Below are 13,921 nucleotides of genomic sequence, written 5' to 3'. Positions count from 1 at the left end.
TAGCAAACAAAGCACCCACAATTACTTACGAGGCGTAGGATTGTATGTCCCCGGCGGGCAGTCGTGGATAACAGGGTCTCCGGCAAGGCAGTAAGACCCAGCGGGGCAGGGGCCACCGGTGGTGCCGTTCTCTGGCGTCGGGCTAACTGCGTATTCCAAACAGTAGTATCCGGCAAAGCAGTCGCCAGACGGTTCCGAGAGTCCGCTCGTGTTACAGAACTTGCCACCGTCACAAGGCGTGCACTGAGATTCGTTGGCGAACTTGGTTCGTGTGCCGTACATGCCGCGCCGACACCCGAACTCACTCCTGTATCTGGTCTGGTTAGGGCAGAAGAAGCCTTGCGGGCACTCGGTTGGCGTTACCACCCCTGTAGAAAAAAATACCGGTCGAGACGCTTTGTTGAGAAGAGTCCATTGCACACTGGATTGACACAAAAACTTGGAATTTAAAATTAAATTAAACCCTTTTTAATGTGTTTTTTTTAATTTGTTGAAAATTGTAAAAACATTCAACACGCTTTGCTACACCGGATTAAAACAAAAACTTGGACTTTAAAATTAAATTAAGCCCTCCTTAATGCAGCTTCAGAAGGGCTAGATCTCAGTTGTAAGCACACATATATGTGTGTACATATGTTTCATTGTATTATGATATGATACTGGCGATCCCCTTCATTATGAAGTTGCTTGTACTAACAGATTGAGCAAGCATTGGCGTATGGTTGTTTCTCGACTCGTTCCCTTCTGAGCCTGCATAGCTCAGTTGGTAGAGCGACGGTCCCGGCTTGACCGGAGGTCGTGAGTTCGAACCTCACTGCAGGCTAGTTGTTTTTCTAGTCTGCTCTGCTTGCATCATTGATCGACAGATTCGGTGAGTCTGCAATGGCTTTTCGGTGTACTAATAATACGTAAGCCGTTATCGTTGGTCAAAAAGCAGCTTCAGAAGGGCTAGATCTCAGTTGTAAGCACACATATATGTGTGTACATATGTTTCATTGTATTATGATATGATACTGGCGATCCCCTTCATTATGAAGTTGCTTGTACTAACAGATTGAGCAAGCATTGGCGTATGGTTGTTTCTCGACTCGTTCCCTTCTGAGCCTGCATAGCTCAGTTGGTAGAGCGACGGTCCCGGCTTGACCGGAGGTCGTGAGTTCGAACCTCACTGCAGGCTAGTTGTTTTTCTAGTCTGCTCTGCTTGCATCATTGATCGACAGATTCGGTGAGTCTGCAATGGCTTTTCGGTGTCCTTAATTATTGTGTCTTTTTTTAATTGTTAAAAAAACAAAAAGAAAACATAAAAAACAGTCGTACGCTTTGTTGTGCATAGACGATCGCGCTCCGGATTGACGTAAAGAAGTGGAATTTAAAATCAAATAAACACTCCTTAATGTGGTTTGGCTCAAACATTGTTAAAAAATAAAAAAAATACTAATATTATCAGAAAAGTGATAAGATCGCAATGAAAATGGTATAGGATCGCACGCGTTGGTTTCTTACTGCTTAAAGTTAAAGAACTAGGGATCAAAATAGTGCTTCTTAACCTTTGTTCGTAGCGACAGGAACGCTAAGCGTATATGCATAACAGCGGAGCGTTGGCGGCCTAATTATCTTCACCCAACAGTTTGGCCAACAAAACACAGGAAGTTACATAAATATGGCACATTTAATAATTATGAGCCAGCTATTCCTTATCATTTGGCATTTGTTTTAAGTATTGGGGTATTCTTGCCCATAACCTAGATCTCAATTAGTTTTACCGTGAAAAGTACTGCAGTTGGCGACCCCAATACATCAAACGGCGACCCAATCTCGGCTCACGACCAGTATGGGTTTAGAAACAGTACAATACAATGACAACATACATTCAACCGAATAATCAAAAAAATGTAAGCACAGATACGAAACAAACACACACAATTAATAAATTATGTCCCACAGTAAAGCAAACAAAGCTATTAAAAATGGTGCTTGATTAAGAGAAAACCTTAATGCCCTACCTAGTCACTATACGAAGTTTTTATAGAGTGATAAAGATATCATAATCACAAGTAGAAGGACGTAGTAAGAATATAAAAGCCCATACAGAAGGGTGGTATCATTTTAAACGTTTCGAATATATCTTTGTTCAGTTTCAACATAGTGCGAAGGCACTGATTCAAAGTATATATATAATATACAGATACTGCAAAATGATACCTACTTCTGTGTGGGCTTTGATATTGTAATTACGTCTTACTACAACCTGCAACCGTTATGCTCCACAAGTAGAAGGATTTTTTTGCAGTTGCATCTAGCAAGTCTGCTTGTATTAGTTTCATATCTTACCAACAATGATTCCAGTCTCGTTGATGGCCTCGCAGTAATATCCAGATGGACATGGTTCGCAGAAACCCTACGAACGAAACATATGTTAAACAAATCAACGGTTTACACTTAACGCTATACTGTTTATCACTAATTGGACACGGATTAACGACGTTTAGGTTAATGCCTAATTTAACAAAATTTCAACGCAGAAAAAGCATTTTTACCAAGGTGATTTATGGTTAATGCCTAATTAGAGACACAAAGTAAGCGAAAAATTAGAGACACAAAGTCAGTTTTTACCTGTGTGCTTAGTGATTGATAAAATCCACTTTCGCAAGGTTTCGGCACTGGGCTGCCGCGAATACATGAACTGCCGGCGGGGCATTCAAATCCACTTGGGGAGCTTGTATTTTGACCTTCCGGGCAATAATATCCGACGTCACACAGGTCGGTGGTTGTTGCCTCGCCCCCATTACAATAGGAACCTGGGAAAGAAAAAGCTTTTTTGAAATTTTTGCTTAAACGAACAGACCACACTCTGAACATTTGGTTGCAAGACTGTAACAAATTTTGTTTGTATAAATACGTTGCAAAAGATAATGAAAATATTTTTCAAAAATTAAACTGTATCAAATTGCTTTGTTGGAAATATGAATGCTGCCATTTAACAATAACTCATTTAAAAAAGGCGACAAAAACTCGCCCTAAAAAAAAGAATTAACTTCATACTTTAGGCCCCCCTTAAAACAATCTTATTTGTTTTTCGTTTTTCAGCTAGTTTTTAAATAACCAACTAATAACACGATGGTCAAATATTTAAACTTAACTCCTTACCCGCTGTGCACTGCGTGCAATCACTCTGTGCCTTGTTCTGGACATGTCCGCTAAAAGATCCCGGTTCACAGATGAAGGGTTGACTGGTTCCAAGCGGACAGTAATGGCCAACTCTGTACACAAGAAATATGCCGTTTTATGGGTTGTAATGTCTACCGCTTCGTGGACATTGTTTAAAATCGTGATTCTTACAACTATTTAAACTGGGCCGAAATTTTGTTTTCAAAAAATGCCAAGCCCCCATACAACTACGTCATAGGAATAGGTTTTGTTCTGTCACTAAAAAAACAACAAATAAAAAATAAAAAATAAAAGTTTTTTTACTGATGTGTCATATCGGGTCTATATATTATCTAAAATAAATGTACCAGCTTATCTGGCCTGGGAAATGCCGCTGGTTAACAGAATCAGTTGGAAAACATTTTTTCCAGATTGGCCCGTTTTAACCTTATAATAGGGTTATTGAATATCAATGTCAAAGTCGATTACTCTATTATTTCGATTTATATTCATATTCATTTTTGAAGTACATTACAGATCCATACTACATAGTACACCTAAATAGGCATATTAATAGTTAAAAGAAAAAAGAAAAGGCCCAAAAAATTGCGAGGAACGATATATATACACAAAAGCAGTAAACATATTATACATATATATAGGAAATCATTTTTAGCATTTCGGCATATGAAAATAGCGTCGAGCAGTTATTTAACGCCTTAAAAGAGAAACATAGCAAAATAACGTACGGGCATTCGTTTCCGGTGATATTATCTGTCGGCGAGTGTGTGATAGCTCCTTGTGTGCAGTAAAATCCGGCCGCACACTGCGCTGTCGGGGAGTTTTGCAGACCGGCGGTTTCGCAGTAAGATCCTGAAAAATCAAATTGCTCGTTAAAAAAGTTTTGCGACAGTAAATACATATATGTAAAAATGGAGAGTAAAATACCACAAGAACTAGTTATAAATGGATACGTTAAAGACAATTATATGCCTAATTCTCCCGTTTTTAGTGTCAAAATATTTATTTCAGCTTGTTTGACTTTTTTTAAGCATTTTATTTTACAGCACAGCATGTTCCATATAAATTGTCTTAATAGATTCATTTATTTTTAATTCAAACCTGGAAATTTTGCTAATTTTCTCTGAACAAACTGAAAAAAAGTTTGCTCCTAAATTTTAACAATAAACTAGAAGACTTTACCGACAAAAACGGGCATTACTGCTATATTTGACGCCACACCTATGCTTTGAAGTTTAAATTATTTCCCAAAATTGTTGCAATTTTAAAATGAACTAGGTATAGTCACCGGGGCTGCAGATTCTCGGTTCGCTCGAACCTTCGGGACAAAAAAATCCAGGCTGACAGAGACCTCCAGTGGCGTTGACGTTGTCGCGACTCGGACACAAGCACGAAGTTTCAACAGCTGGCAAACATATTAGGAAATACAACTTTAGTGTGGACGTAAATCGCAGAAAAAAATAAAACTACGCAAAACGGTTCCATTTTAGCTTTTAAAATTGTATAGCTTGAAATATCTTTTGTTATAGCTGGTAATACAATTAGGATTCACCAAAAAACTATAGATATTTTTTTAAACACCAAAAAACTAAATATATTGGGCATAAAATTTTATTTTAAGAGGGGGTCTGGAGGAACTTGCAAGTAAAGAATGTTTGCTTTGCCATTCAGAGCGAATACATGCAACACTGGCTTTACACGCCCACGTCCTGAGTTAACAAGCAGGAAAATGCAGGGCTAAAACACACGGTAAAAAAATGCCCATAAATAACACACCAGGGCTTATGATGGCGGATGACGGAGTGGCGGTGTGCGAACATAAAGTGCAATAATATCCAGCTTGGCACACTCCAGAAGGTTCGGTCAATCCGGAATCGTTGCAGAAGTGCCCTGGAATTGAAACAAATATTTGCATTCGATTGGGAACAGAACCAGTCATCATAACAAATAGTAATTCAAATAAACCTCTGTATTAAATATCTTTGGACCGCCCAATCATGCGAAAAAATTTGGCCAAAGTTCACCGCAGTAGATGCCATCGAACATTGTAATATTACTATGATGACGGACACTACACCGTATGACGTCACTGACTGGGTTTGGGGAACTTTACCCGCTAAATATTTTTAGCGGAAAAAGTTTGAGGTGTGTGCTTAAATTGCGTTTACCCAAGTCTTGTTATCATTTATCTGAAACACAAATTTTAGACCCAATGTGCGCTGCATAGTGTACATGCAAACTAAGTGGCGGTAGCGGCTCAGCATTATGAGGAATCTTGGATTTTCCAGCCCGCTGGCCATCACACTTACGAAAACTGCTATTTACCAAATAACACAGAAACTTCAGTATTACCGGATGTGCACGGGTAGCAATCCCTCAGGTCTTGCGCGTTGGTTATATTTCCGAAAGTGCCCGGGGGACAGGGATGATCAAACTCTCCCTTGGTTCCGTTGGGGCAGTAGTAACCCATCGGACAGTTGAAAGATGTGTAGGTCGACGAATTGGCGGGACAGTAATATCTGGAAAAAGATAGAAATAAATAATTCATAAAACAACTATATAAGGATTTTTTTTTTACTTAACCGTTTTTCTAAAAATACAAAATCGGCGGGAGAGTTATTATCAAGGGGCGCGAAGGCGCATTTTAAATTTGAAATACCCTTCCCCATTGTCTTGCGCAATCTAAAAAAAACAACTCAACATGTAAGTAAGTGTAAAACATGGGCAGTATTGTTTTATAACATTTTATGCTAAATAGGGGGGTGGAGAGTTTCGATAAACGGTGCCAAGAGGGCGAAAAAAGCTTAGGGAATGCCTTTGGTTGCAGTTAAAAAATGTCATTTATCATACTCTTGGTTACCTAAATGAATGCACCAATAAATACGTAAAAACAAGGAGTGCGTGATTTAAAACCAAACTGGCAACGTATGTATTCGACGTTTTTCACTATAGCTTACAGCAGTGGTTCTTAACCGGGGTGCCGCGCCACCCTGGTGTGCCATTTCTAATGCTCAAGGGTGCCGATAGGTGATTTTCAAGGATCTGATTTTTGCTCGATTGGTATGCTTCTAAATTCAATAATTTGTGTACGATTCGAGACCATTATATCGACGATACTTTCCCACATGTTTCAAGTTGATTGTTTTCTTCCAGTTCCATTTATAGTGGCATTTCAGTAAAATACTCAACGAAAACTCCAGTCGGGTTGCCGAAAATCTATTTATTTTTTCGGTACCGTAAGCCATAAAAGGTTGAGAATAACTGGCCTACAGTGTTTTTGAACGACAAACAGTTTTACAACCTACTACACCGAAAGTGTCATTTAAAAATACTTTTTTCGAAAACCTACCCGGCCTGACATTCGAAGCAGCTCTCGCGCTTGTCCAGGTTGTTGTAGGTGCCGGCCGGGCACGATTCGGGGTGCGCCGATCCGGCGGGGCACTGGAACCCGGTGGGGCAGGGGGCGCCCCCGCTTCCCAGGCTGGGTTTGTCGCTGGACGAGCCGTTGGTGCAGTAGTAGCCTCCGGCACAGTCCCCGTCGGGCGCGGCAAGGCCCCCGGAGCAATACTTTCCTGGCGGACAGAAGTCGCAGTCGGCCTGGGAACGGTATAGCATTTTTATGCTTGTTGAGTAACGTATTAGTTTAAAAGCTGGGCGTTGCGTGATGTGTTAGATGCCATAATGTAAGATGCGCATTGTAGAATTTGAACAGCGTCAGCGCTTATTTTTGCCGTTATAAACAATTACAAGGTACAGGGGTTGTGCAAAGTGTTACAAAGACGAGCCACTTTTTTAAATAGTTACTGAACTTCTTTGAGGAACTTAAAAAAATCGTTTCGAATTTTTATGATCGGTGATAAAACGTTTGTCATAACCAGGGCTGCGGAGTCGGACTCGGGACTTAACGGAGCCGGTTTGTTTTTGCTGGAGTCGGACTCGAGAATCGGAACGCGAGTAAGACTTCGTAAAACTACCCGAGTCCGACGTGCGCAGTACAAGATTTCAACACTGATAAGGCCGCAAACTGTAAAAAATGTTATAGCAAATTTTGGAATAGTTTCCAACCATACGTATTGTGAGTGGATGAATTATAATTATGACACCTCTAGGAGTGGATTGCACAACATCCACCTTATTTTAGCTACTTAAATGGGTAAAATACAGGCTGTGGTGTCGGAACTGGCATCGAGTTGTTTTCAACGGACTCCGTAGCCCTGGTTAAAACTATATATATGATACGTATTGTTCAGGCTATAAAGCGTTAGCGCTTATTTTGATTGTTCCAAAGAATTATATAACCGGGTTGTGCAAGGATTTCAAACGCAAACCACGTTTTTTTAATGATTTCTTGACTTGGTTTAAAAAAGATTCTTTTTTTTATCTTTAAACACGTTTAACAAGTTGGTACGAAGAAACAATAACAGTGTTGCTAACAAGTAAAACCATTGAAATACAGTGCTACATATTCATTATGTATGGTTGTAAACAGCATTACAAACAATAGAAATGCGATTACACACTCGACATACCTGTTTACCCCCTCCGGTCGTATTCCTATATGTACCAGGAGCACAGGCAGTCTCAGAAGTCGTTCCCGATGGGCAGTAATAACCAGCTGAGCATTTCCCATTCACACCTGAACAACATGTTTTAAGCGATTAGTTGCGTATAGTGTCGTTCAATTCCCTGGAATCTCGCCGTCAGCCTTTTACTTTGGTTTAAAAGCTTAAATCAAACCATACACCAAACGTTTTTTTTTTTCAGAATCAAATTTTTGGACCACTAATTTTACATAAGGTTGATCGTCGCGTTTGTTTAATTCAAAAGCCAAAAATTACATAACATAGAAAATACCATAGTGTGATCATTTCATTGGGTTATTTGGTATTTTATCAAAAGTTAGTGTCATATGACGACAGGTTTTTTATTAAATAAATAGTCGGCTACGAAAAGTAGCCTATTCCAACTTGGCAAATACGTCTGCTGTTGATTGATTTTATTACACTGGTCAACAGAATTTTTCTTGTACAGGATTTTCCAACTGATTCTAGTGTACTTTTTGGCCATTGATTCCAAATCTGTCATTAGTTTTTTTCCTATCACATTAAGGTTTAGAGTTGTGAAATTTTAGTTCTAGAGTTGTAAAAATATAACAATTTTAGCGAAAACTGCTATTTTAAGCTGTAAAATGAAAAATACTGCCTGATAACAATATTGTAAAACCGAAGAAATATATAAAATAGGAGCTTATTTCGAATTTAACTTCCTGATAAGTATTAAACTCATGTTTAAATTCGTTTGGTAACAATTAATTATTAACGGAGGTTCAAACTTAATTTCCCGAAAATATTAAATTTACCCCAAAGACAACCTAAAACGTCGACAAACGTATCAAAATCAACATAGAAATAAATTTCTTATTTTATCTCACTGGAGGCTTACTTTCACCGTAACAATTTAACCATTATATGAATACAGTATGAATGTTTTTTTTGCTATGAGCCTTCATGGACTCAAGCGTTAGAGCACTTGCCTTGTAAAGCAGGGGTCGTGAGTTTAAATCTCACTGGAGCCTAACTATTTCCCCTTGACAAATTAAAAACAATATTAATACAATATGAACACAGAAAGAAATGCGGCAAGCCTCACCGTCTGTTCCGTCGGGGGTGCGCGACGAGCTTCCGTTGCGACAGAAGTACGTCGCGTCGCAGACGCCGGACACTGAGGTGGCGTTGAGCTTGTCACAGAAATTGCCCGGATCGCAGGCGGCGCACTCGTCGGCCGTTTTAGCGTTTGACGTCACTCCGTATGTGCCAAGTTCGCACGGGCGCCAGTCGTAACCGGTTTCGATAGGGCAGTAGAACCCTGTTGTAGCAAAAGGATTATGTTTTTAGTTTTGACTAGTTGAAATACCTATATTTGGTGCATTTCACGGAGCAGTATGACTAACAACTAAAAACTCCATGTTCTTAGACTAATTTCCCGCAAATGAGTGCTCCAAACCGGTAAACCTCTTTATTCACGTTTTTCTACTTGCGCTTTCGAAAGCTGCCTAATATAGTCTGCGGGCATAATACGGAAAACGTGCACTTCAAAGGCAGGCGTTTTTAAGGAATATTATAGGTGTATTTTTACGTTTTTTTATTGACTCAAAGTCCGTGTTTAATTATGAGTAAAAAAGTAACATAGGAACACAGAAAAAAAAGTTTTGTTTTATTTTGGCGGATTTGTTCCTTAGTGTCTTGTCGTTTTAGGTATATTTCGCAAGTGCATTATCGAGAAAAACAACTTTTCATTGCACCGCAGTAAAGAGGTAAATGAAGATTTTGCCTGAATATTAAATATAAACTATTTTTTGGTGTGATCACGCGGGGCTTTTTGTAAGAACGTGTTGTCATTAACACCCTGCAATAAAACACCACAACACACACGAAGGCGGTAATGATAGAAGCCTATTAGAGAAGGGACAATTGGCTGTAGCTTTCTCGTTAGAACGGTAAAAACGGTCATATCAAACTACCCAGACACTGAAGCACAGAACTTAAATCAAATTTAATTTCAGCCAAACACACACAAGCATCGCCTTCTCACCTTCCGGGCAGCTCTCCACGCTCAAGCCGTCCACGCAGTATTTGCCGGCGGGACATGACAGGCACGCTTCTTGCAACGTGTCCGTGTTGTAGAAACCGTCGGGACAGGGGAGTGGGGCACCCTCGCCCTCTGGACAGAAGTGGCCCACTGTACAGTTGAATTCCGGCGACGACGGGAACACGTTCTTGCCAGGACAGTAGTACCTTGGACGGTAAAACCGAAGTGTTTTTTATTTAGCCACAAATACATTGATAAACACGCGGAACAAACAATAGTTTGATATGCAAACAAAGTATATGAGTTCCGTCGTACTGTATAGAAGAGTGCTTTTAAATGTTTAAGAGTGCTGCTTATAGTAATTTTCAGTTTCAAAAAAAAGATTTGTTCATTACATCAAACACACAAATAACCGACGGAAACACAAAAACTTTTTCTCCTTCATAAGCCTTTTAAAGGGTAGTTTATGCCACATGTCGTTCCAAAAACGCACTAAAACAGGACCCTGTAGAAATCATATTTATAAAAGTTGCAACTTATGTCAGGTTTTCGGATCATCTTTAGATGGTTACTTAGTTTTTAACCAAACTTGTACGGAGGACATATGGGCTGCACTTAATAGCAAACATCGTAATCTAACCTCACTAACCTCTCTTTTCTGTAGATTTTTTCTCATCTTCTTTTCCTGCTACTCTTCTTAACCACTCACATTGCCTTAAACTGCCTATCCTTTCACTTTTAACTCGCCTCTATATGTCTTGCTGATACTGCAATAACACAAGACGCAAATCAGCTATTGTCCGAACTCAGTCTCGATACTTACCGGGCGGAGCATTTTCCGGTCGGCTCTACAAGGCCGGTAGTTTGGCAAAACCACCCAGGCGTGCAGTCGGCGCAATCCTCCATTCTCCCGATTTCTGTCACGTTGTTGAACGTTCCTTCCGGACACAGGCTCTCCTCAGTTGCGCCTGTAAAATCACGTGTGAATTTATGTTGGCTTTACAATGTGACGAAACTTTTAGCCATGTAAAACGGTCATGTTATGCTCAAGGTTATCTTTATGCTTTATTTTTTATCATTTTTATGCTCTAGTTACTAAACAACCATTTCGATATTTTTAATAGTCATACGCTGAAGTCGACTGCAGCGACGATAAATATTCGTTGCGACAAACTGCGGTGCTTTATGTATTTCTTTCCACATTATAAAAAAAACGATGCTGTTTACATTTACTGAAATCGGTGACAACGCTATAATGAAACTTACCAAACAATTAGCGAATTACCTACAAAAGTGCTACATTAATAAAAAAAATAATAACCTAATACCTATATTGTGTCATTTTTATTTAAGTTCTTGCTTTGTTTTGTAGAAAATGGCAATATCTGTCAAGAAAGTTGCAAAAAAAAGTGTTTACTTTCATCCTAAAAACGATTTCATGGTTTTACCAGTTTTTTTTATTATTTCTTACTGTATAACGCACATGAAATGGAAGCACAAACCTTCCACGCAGTAGCGGCCTTTGGAGCACGCGCGCCCAGTAACACCGTCGGTCGGGTCGGAAACGTTAGCGCCGCCCAAGCAGTAGAAGCCAGCGGCGCAATCGAGCAACGTCGCGTTGACCATGCCGTAGTTGGGGCAGTATTTTCCCTTCGGGCAGGACTCACAGTCGTCGGGGGTCTGGGCGTTTAATCGGGTGCCGTAGGTTCCAGGTTGACAAAGATACTGGTCGGCCAGCTTTGTGCCGTTCGGACAGTAGCTGCCGAGAGGACACGAAAAGGCGGTGCCGCTGGTAATCGGTCCGTCGGCTTGGTTGCAGTAGTAACCTGTAAGCGAAAAAGGGTTGCAGTGGTAACTTATACTGTTGTAAACAAGTCATTTTGAACAGTCCAAGTTAAGTAATTTTTGAAAAGAACTGAAGTTTTTTAAAAAGAACTGAAAAAGTCACGTAATAAATGAAGCAAGTCAATTCCTAGTCAAGTACTTGTCATAAAAATAAAACGTGAAACTATTAAAATTGGTAAACTTGTCCGATTTATATGACTCAACTGATAAATAGCATAAAACGCAACATATAGCAAGCGAATTGTGAAAAACTTATAAAACAATGCTTAATGAAGACACTTCTTTTCAACTTAAGATATTTGTCCAAAAAACTTGATTCAGGTCAAGTCATTTTATTTAAACTTTGATTTTTGACAACTTAATTCCTAAAACTTACTATATCAAAATTCGTTTGTATCAGTGACTATAGTATTTATTTTAAATCGCCTCATTAAAATTACATAACGAAGAGCAGGCCAATCGAAACGTGCTCTCCTACTAGCTACATTTAGATTACTTGATAGGTTTAAAATCACTTCCGAGAATCAATTAATGCAACTAAATTAACCTTCTGGGCAGAGTTTGCAGTTTTCCTGTTGTGAATCGTCTTGGTAATATCCCGACTCGCACAAAGTTTGATTGGGTGAGCCGAGCGGACACATGTAGCCAGGGTTGCAGGGAAAGTCTGTCCCAAGGGATTGACCGGCAGGACAGTAGAAACCTGAAAAATTGATATAAAAATGCAAAAATTTATAACTAGAACAGAACAAATTCAAATGGCAATTGCGTATGTCGTACTCGGTCCAGTTAAAAGTATGCGAAAAGATAACACAACTTGGCTTGAAAATGAATATCACAGCCAAATGAGTCGGGCAAGTCGACATCTTTTAATGAAGGCGTTTCTAACCTGGTACTTGTATAATCATCAGTTGACATCGGTTGGAAACGTCTTCGTAAAGATAATAATTGACTTTGATATTCATATTTTAAGACAATTTATTTTATGACCAATATCAAGTTTGGCTATACTGCATATTTACGTTGTTTGTTGGAATAAAACACATAAAATCCAGAACATCGAGTTAAGTCCTTCCTTTTCTAGAAAAATTATTCTTCCTTTATCGCATTTTTTCGTTTGAATTTTTTTCGCGTTGTATTGCTTACTGCCTTACTCAAGGGACAAACCTAAACTTTTTACTTTTGAAAGTAAAACTCACCTGCCGGACACTCGTCCGTGTAACTGCTTTGACTGACGTTGGGGCAGAAAAATCCGGCTGTACAAGGCTCGCAATCGCCGGGCAACGAAGCGCCGAACCCTTCGTTGTAAGTGCCGGCTGGACAATCCTTCCCAGATGTAGAGCCCCCGACTATATTTGACAAGCAACAACAATTAGCACGGTTTCGTGAAGCGGTAATGTCGCATATATAACGTTATTAGAAACAATAGAACAAACATAGAAGGCCGAAGTCGCGATGAAATGTGCAGATGATGTCAGCCATTTCATATAAAGACAAGTGGATGTCAGATTTCAGATTTAGTACGGTTAGTTTATAGGTACGAATCCAAAGTTCTTCTAATGACATATATATATATATATATATATATACCGGTATAGGAGATAATATATAGGAAGTATAATATGACAACGGCGTTAACTGTATAAAGCTTATGTATACTATAAACTATACCGCAACTTATACTATAGGCGATACCGCAAATATTCAACGGAAGAATGCTGCTTTAAGGGTGCTTTGAACCAAAAAGGTTTTGCTTGTACAAGCATTCCAAAATAAGACAGAAACATTAGTTACTAAAATCAGCTTATAATCAAAATTTACCACAAAAAAAAGCAGAATTCCGGGGTTCCAAATATTTTCGTTACAAAAAGCGTGGGCTATATAGTTCTCTACTATCGTCGACCCAACCTTTGATCTTTCTATCTATAAGTATACGAATACAGGAAAAACAACAGCGTCTTACGACAGTATTTTCCGGGCGGACATCTTCCACCAGTGACGTCACCAGGAGGGTCAGGGCGAGTGGCGCCGGACGTGCAGAAGAAGCCGGGGTCGCAAGGACCGCTCACCGTAGACAAACCTGGCGGTTGGGAAAGACATTCTTATAACTGGAATTTGTTGGGTCAGAACTGGCGTTCAATTTTTGGTCATTTTAGGGCAATAGGTTTCGAAGGTCTTTAAATTGAAAGTCTTGAGGAAAACAGCAAAAATCACTTGTTCTTAGCAAACTTTTTGGGAAAAAAACATAGATTTTTTAGAATATTATACTTTTGAAATAATACACCATTCCAATTTTAAATTGAGCTTCATGTCAAAGTAATGT

General features: G+C 39.4%; 1 protein-coding gene and 2 non-coding genes across 5 annotated transcripts in view; 2 read left to right on the top strand and 1 right to left on the bottom strand.

The window, feature by feature from the left end:
* Positions 1-13,921, bottom strand: part of LOC146169227 (uncharacterized) — a 112,733-nt gene that overhangs the window by 58,623 nt on the left and 40,189 nt on the right. For all 3 annotated transcript variants that reach the window (XM_083383276.1, XM_083383277.1, XM_083383278.1), the window contains 17 exons: positions 13,562-13,678; positions 12,798-12,947; positions 12,149-12,301; positions 11,259-11,582; positions 10,580-10,724; positions 9,760-9,962; positions 8,818-9,033; positions 7,698-7,804; positions 6,518-6,765; positions 5,521-5,687; positions 4,945-5,058; positions 4,457-4,573; positions 3,897-4,020; positions 3,148-3,260; positions 2,614-2,798; positions 2,332-2,398; positions 30-368 (listed from right to left, as the gene is read on the bottom strand). In XM_083383276.1, the coding sequence (XP_083239402.1) occupies positions 30-368; positions 2,332-2,398; positions 2,614-2,798; positions 3,148-3,260; positions 3,897-4,020; positions 4,457-4,573; positions 4,945-5,058; positions 5,521-5,687; positions 6,518-6,765; positions 7,698-7,804; positions 8,818-9,033; positions 9,760-9,962; positions 10,580-10,724; positions 11,259-11,582; positions 12,149-12,301; positions 12,798-12,947; positions 13,562-13,678 (2,889 nt within the window). The remainder of the gene's footprint in view (positions 1-29; positions 369-2,331; positions 2,399-2,613; positions 2,799-3,147; positions 3,261-3,896; positions 4,021-4,456; positions 4,574-4,944; positions 5,059-5,520; positions 5,688-6,517; positions 6,766-7,697; positions 7,805-8,817; positions 9,034-9,759; positions 9,963-10,579; positions 10,725-11,258; positions 11,583-12,148; positions 12,302-12,797; positions 12,948-13,561; positions 13,679-13,921) is intronic.
* Trnaa-ggc (transfer RNA alanine (anticodon GGC)) lies at positions 749-823 on the top strand. The gene has a single exon. It is a non-coding gene; the product is annotated as a tRNA-Ala (tRNA).
* Positions 1,103-1,177, top strand: Trnaa-ggc (transfer RNA alanine (anticodon GGC)). Its single transcript has one exon. It is a non-coding gene; the product is annotated as a tRNA-Ala (tRNA).

This window comes from Ascidiella aspersa, chromosome 1, assembly GCF_963924565.1.
Source record: "Ascidiella aspersa chromosome 1, kaAscAspe10.2, whole genome shotgun sequence".
Lineage (NCBI taxonomy): Eukaryota > Metazoa > Chordata > Ascidiacea > Phlebobranchia > Ascidiidae > Ascidiella > Ascidiella aspersa.
Note: the sequence above shows the minus strand (reverse complement) of the source record. Positions and strands in the feature narration are given on the sequence as shown.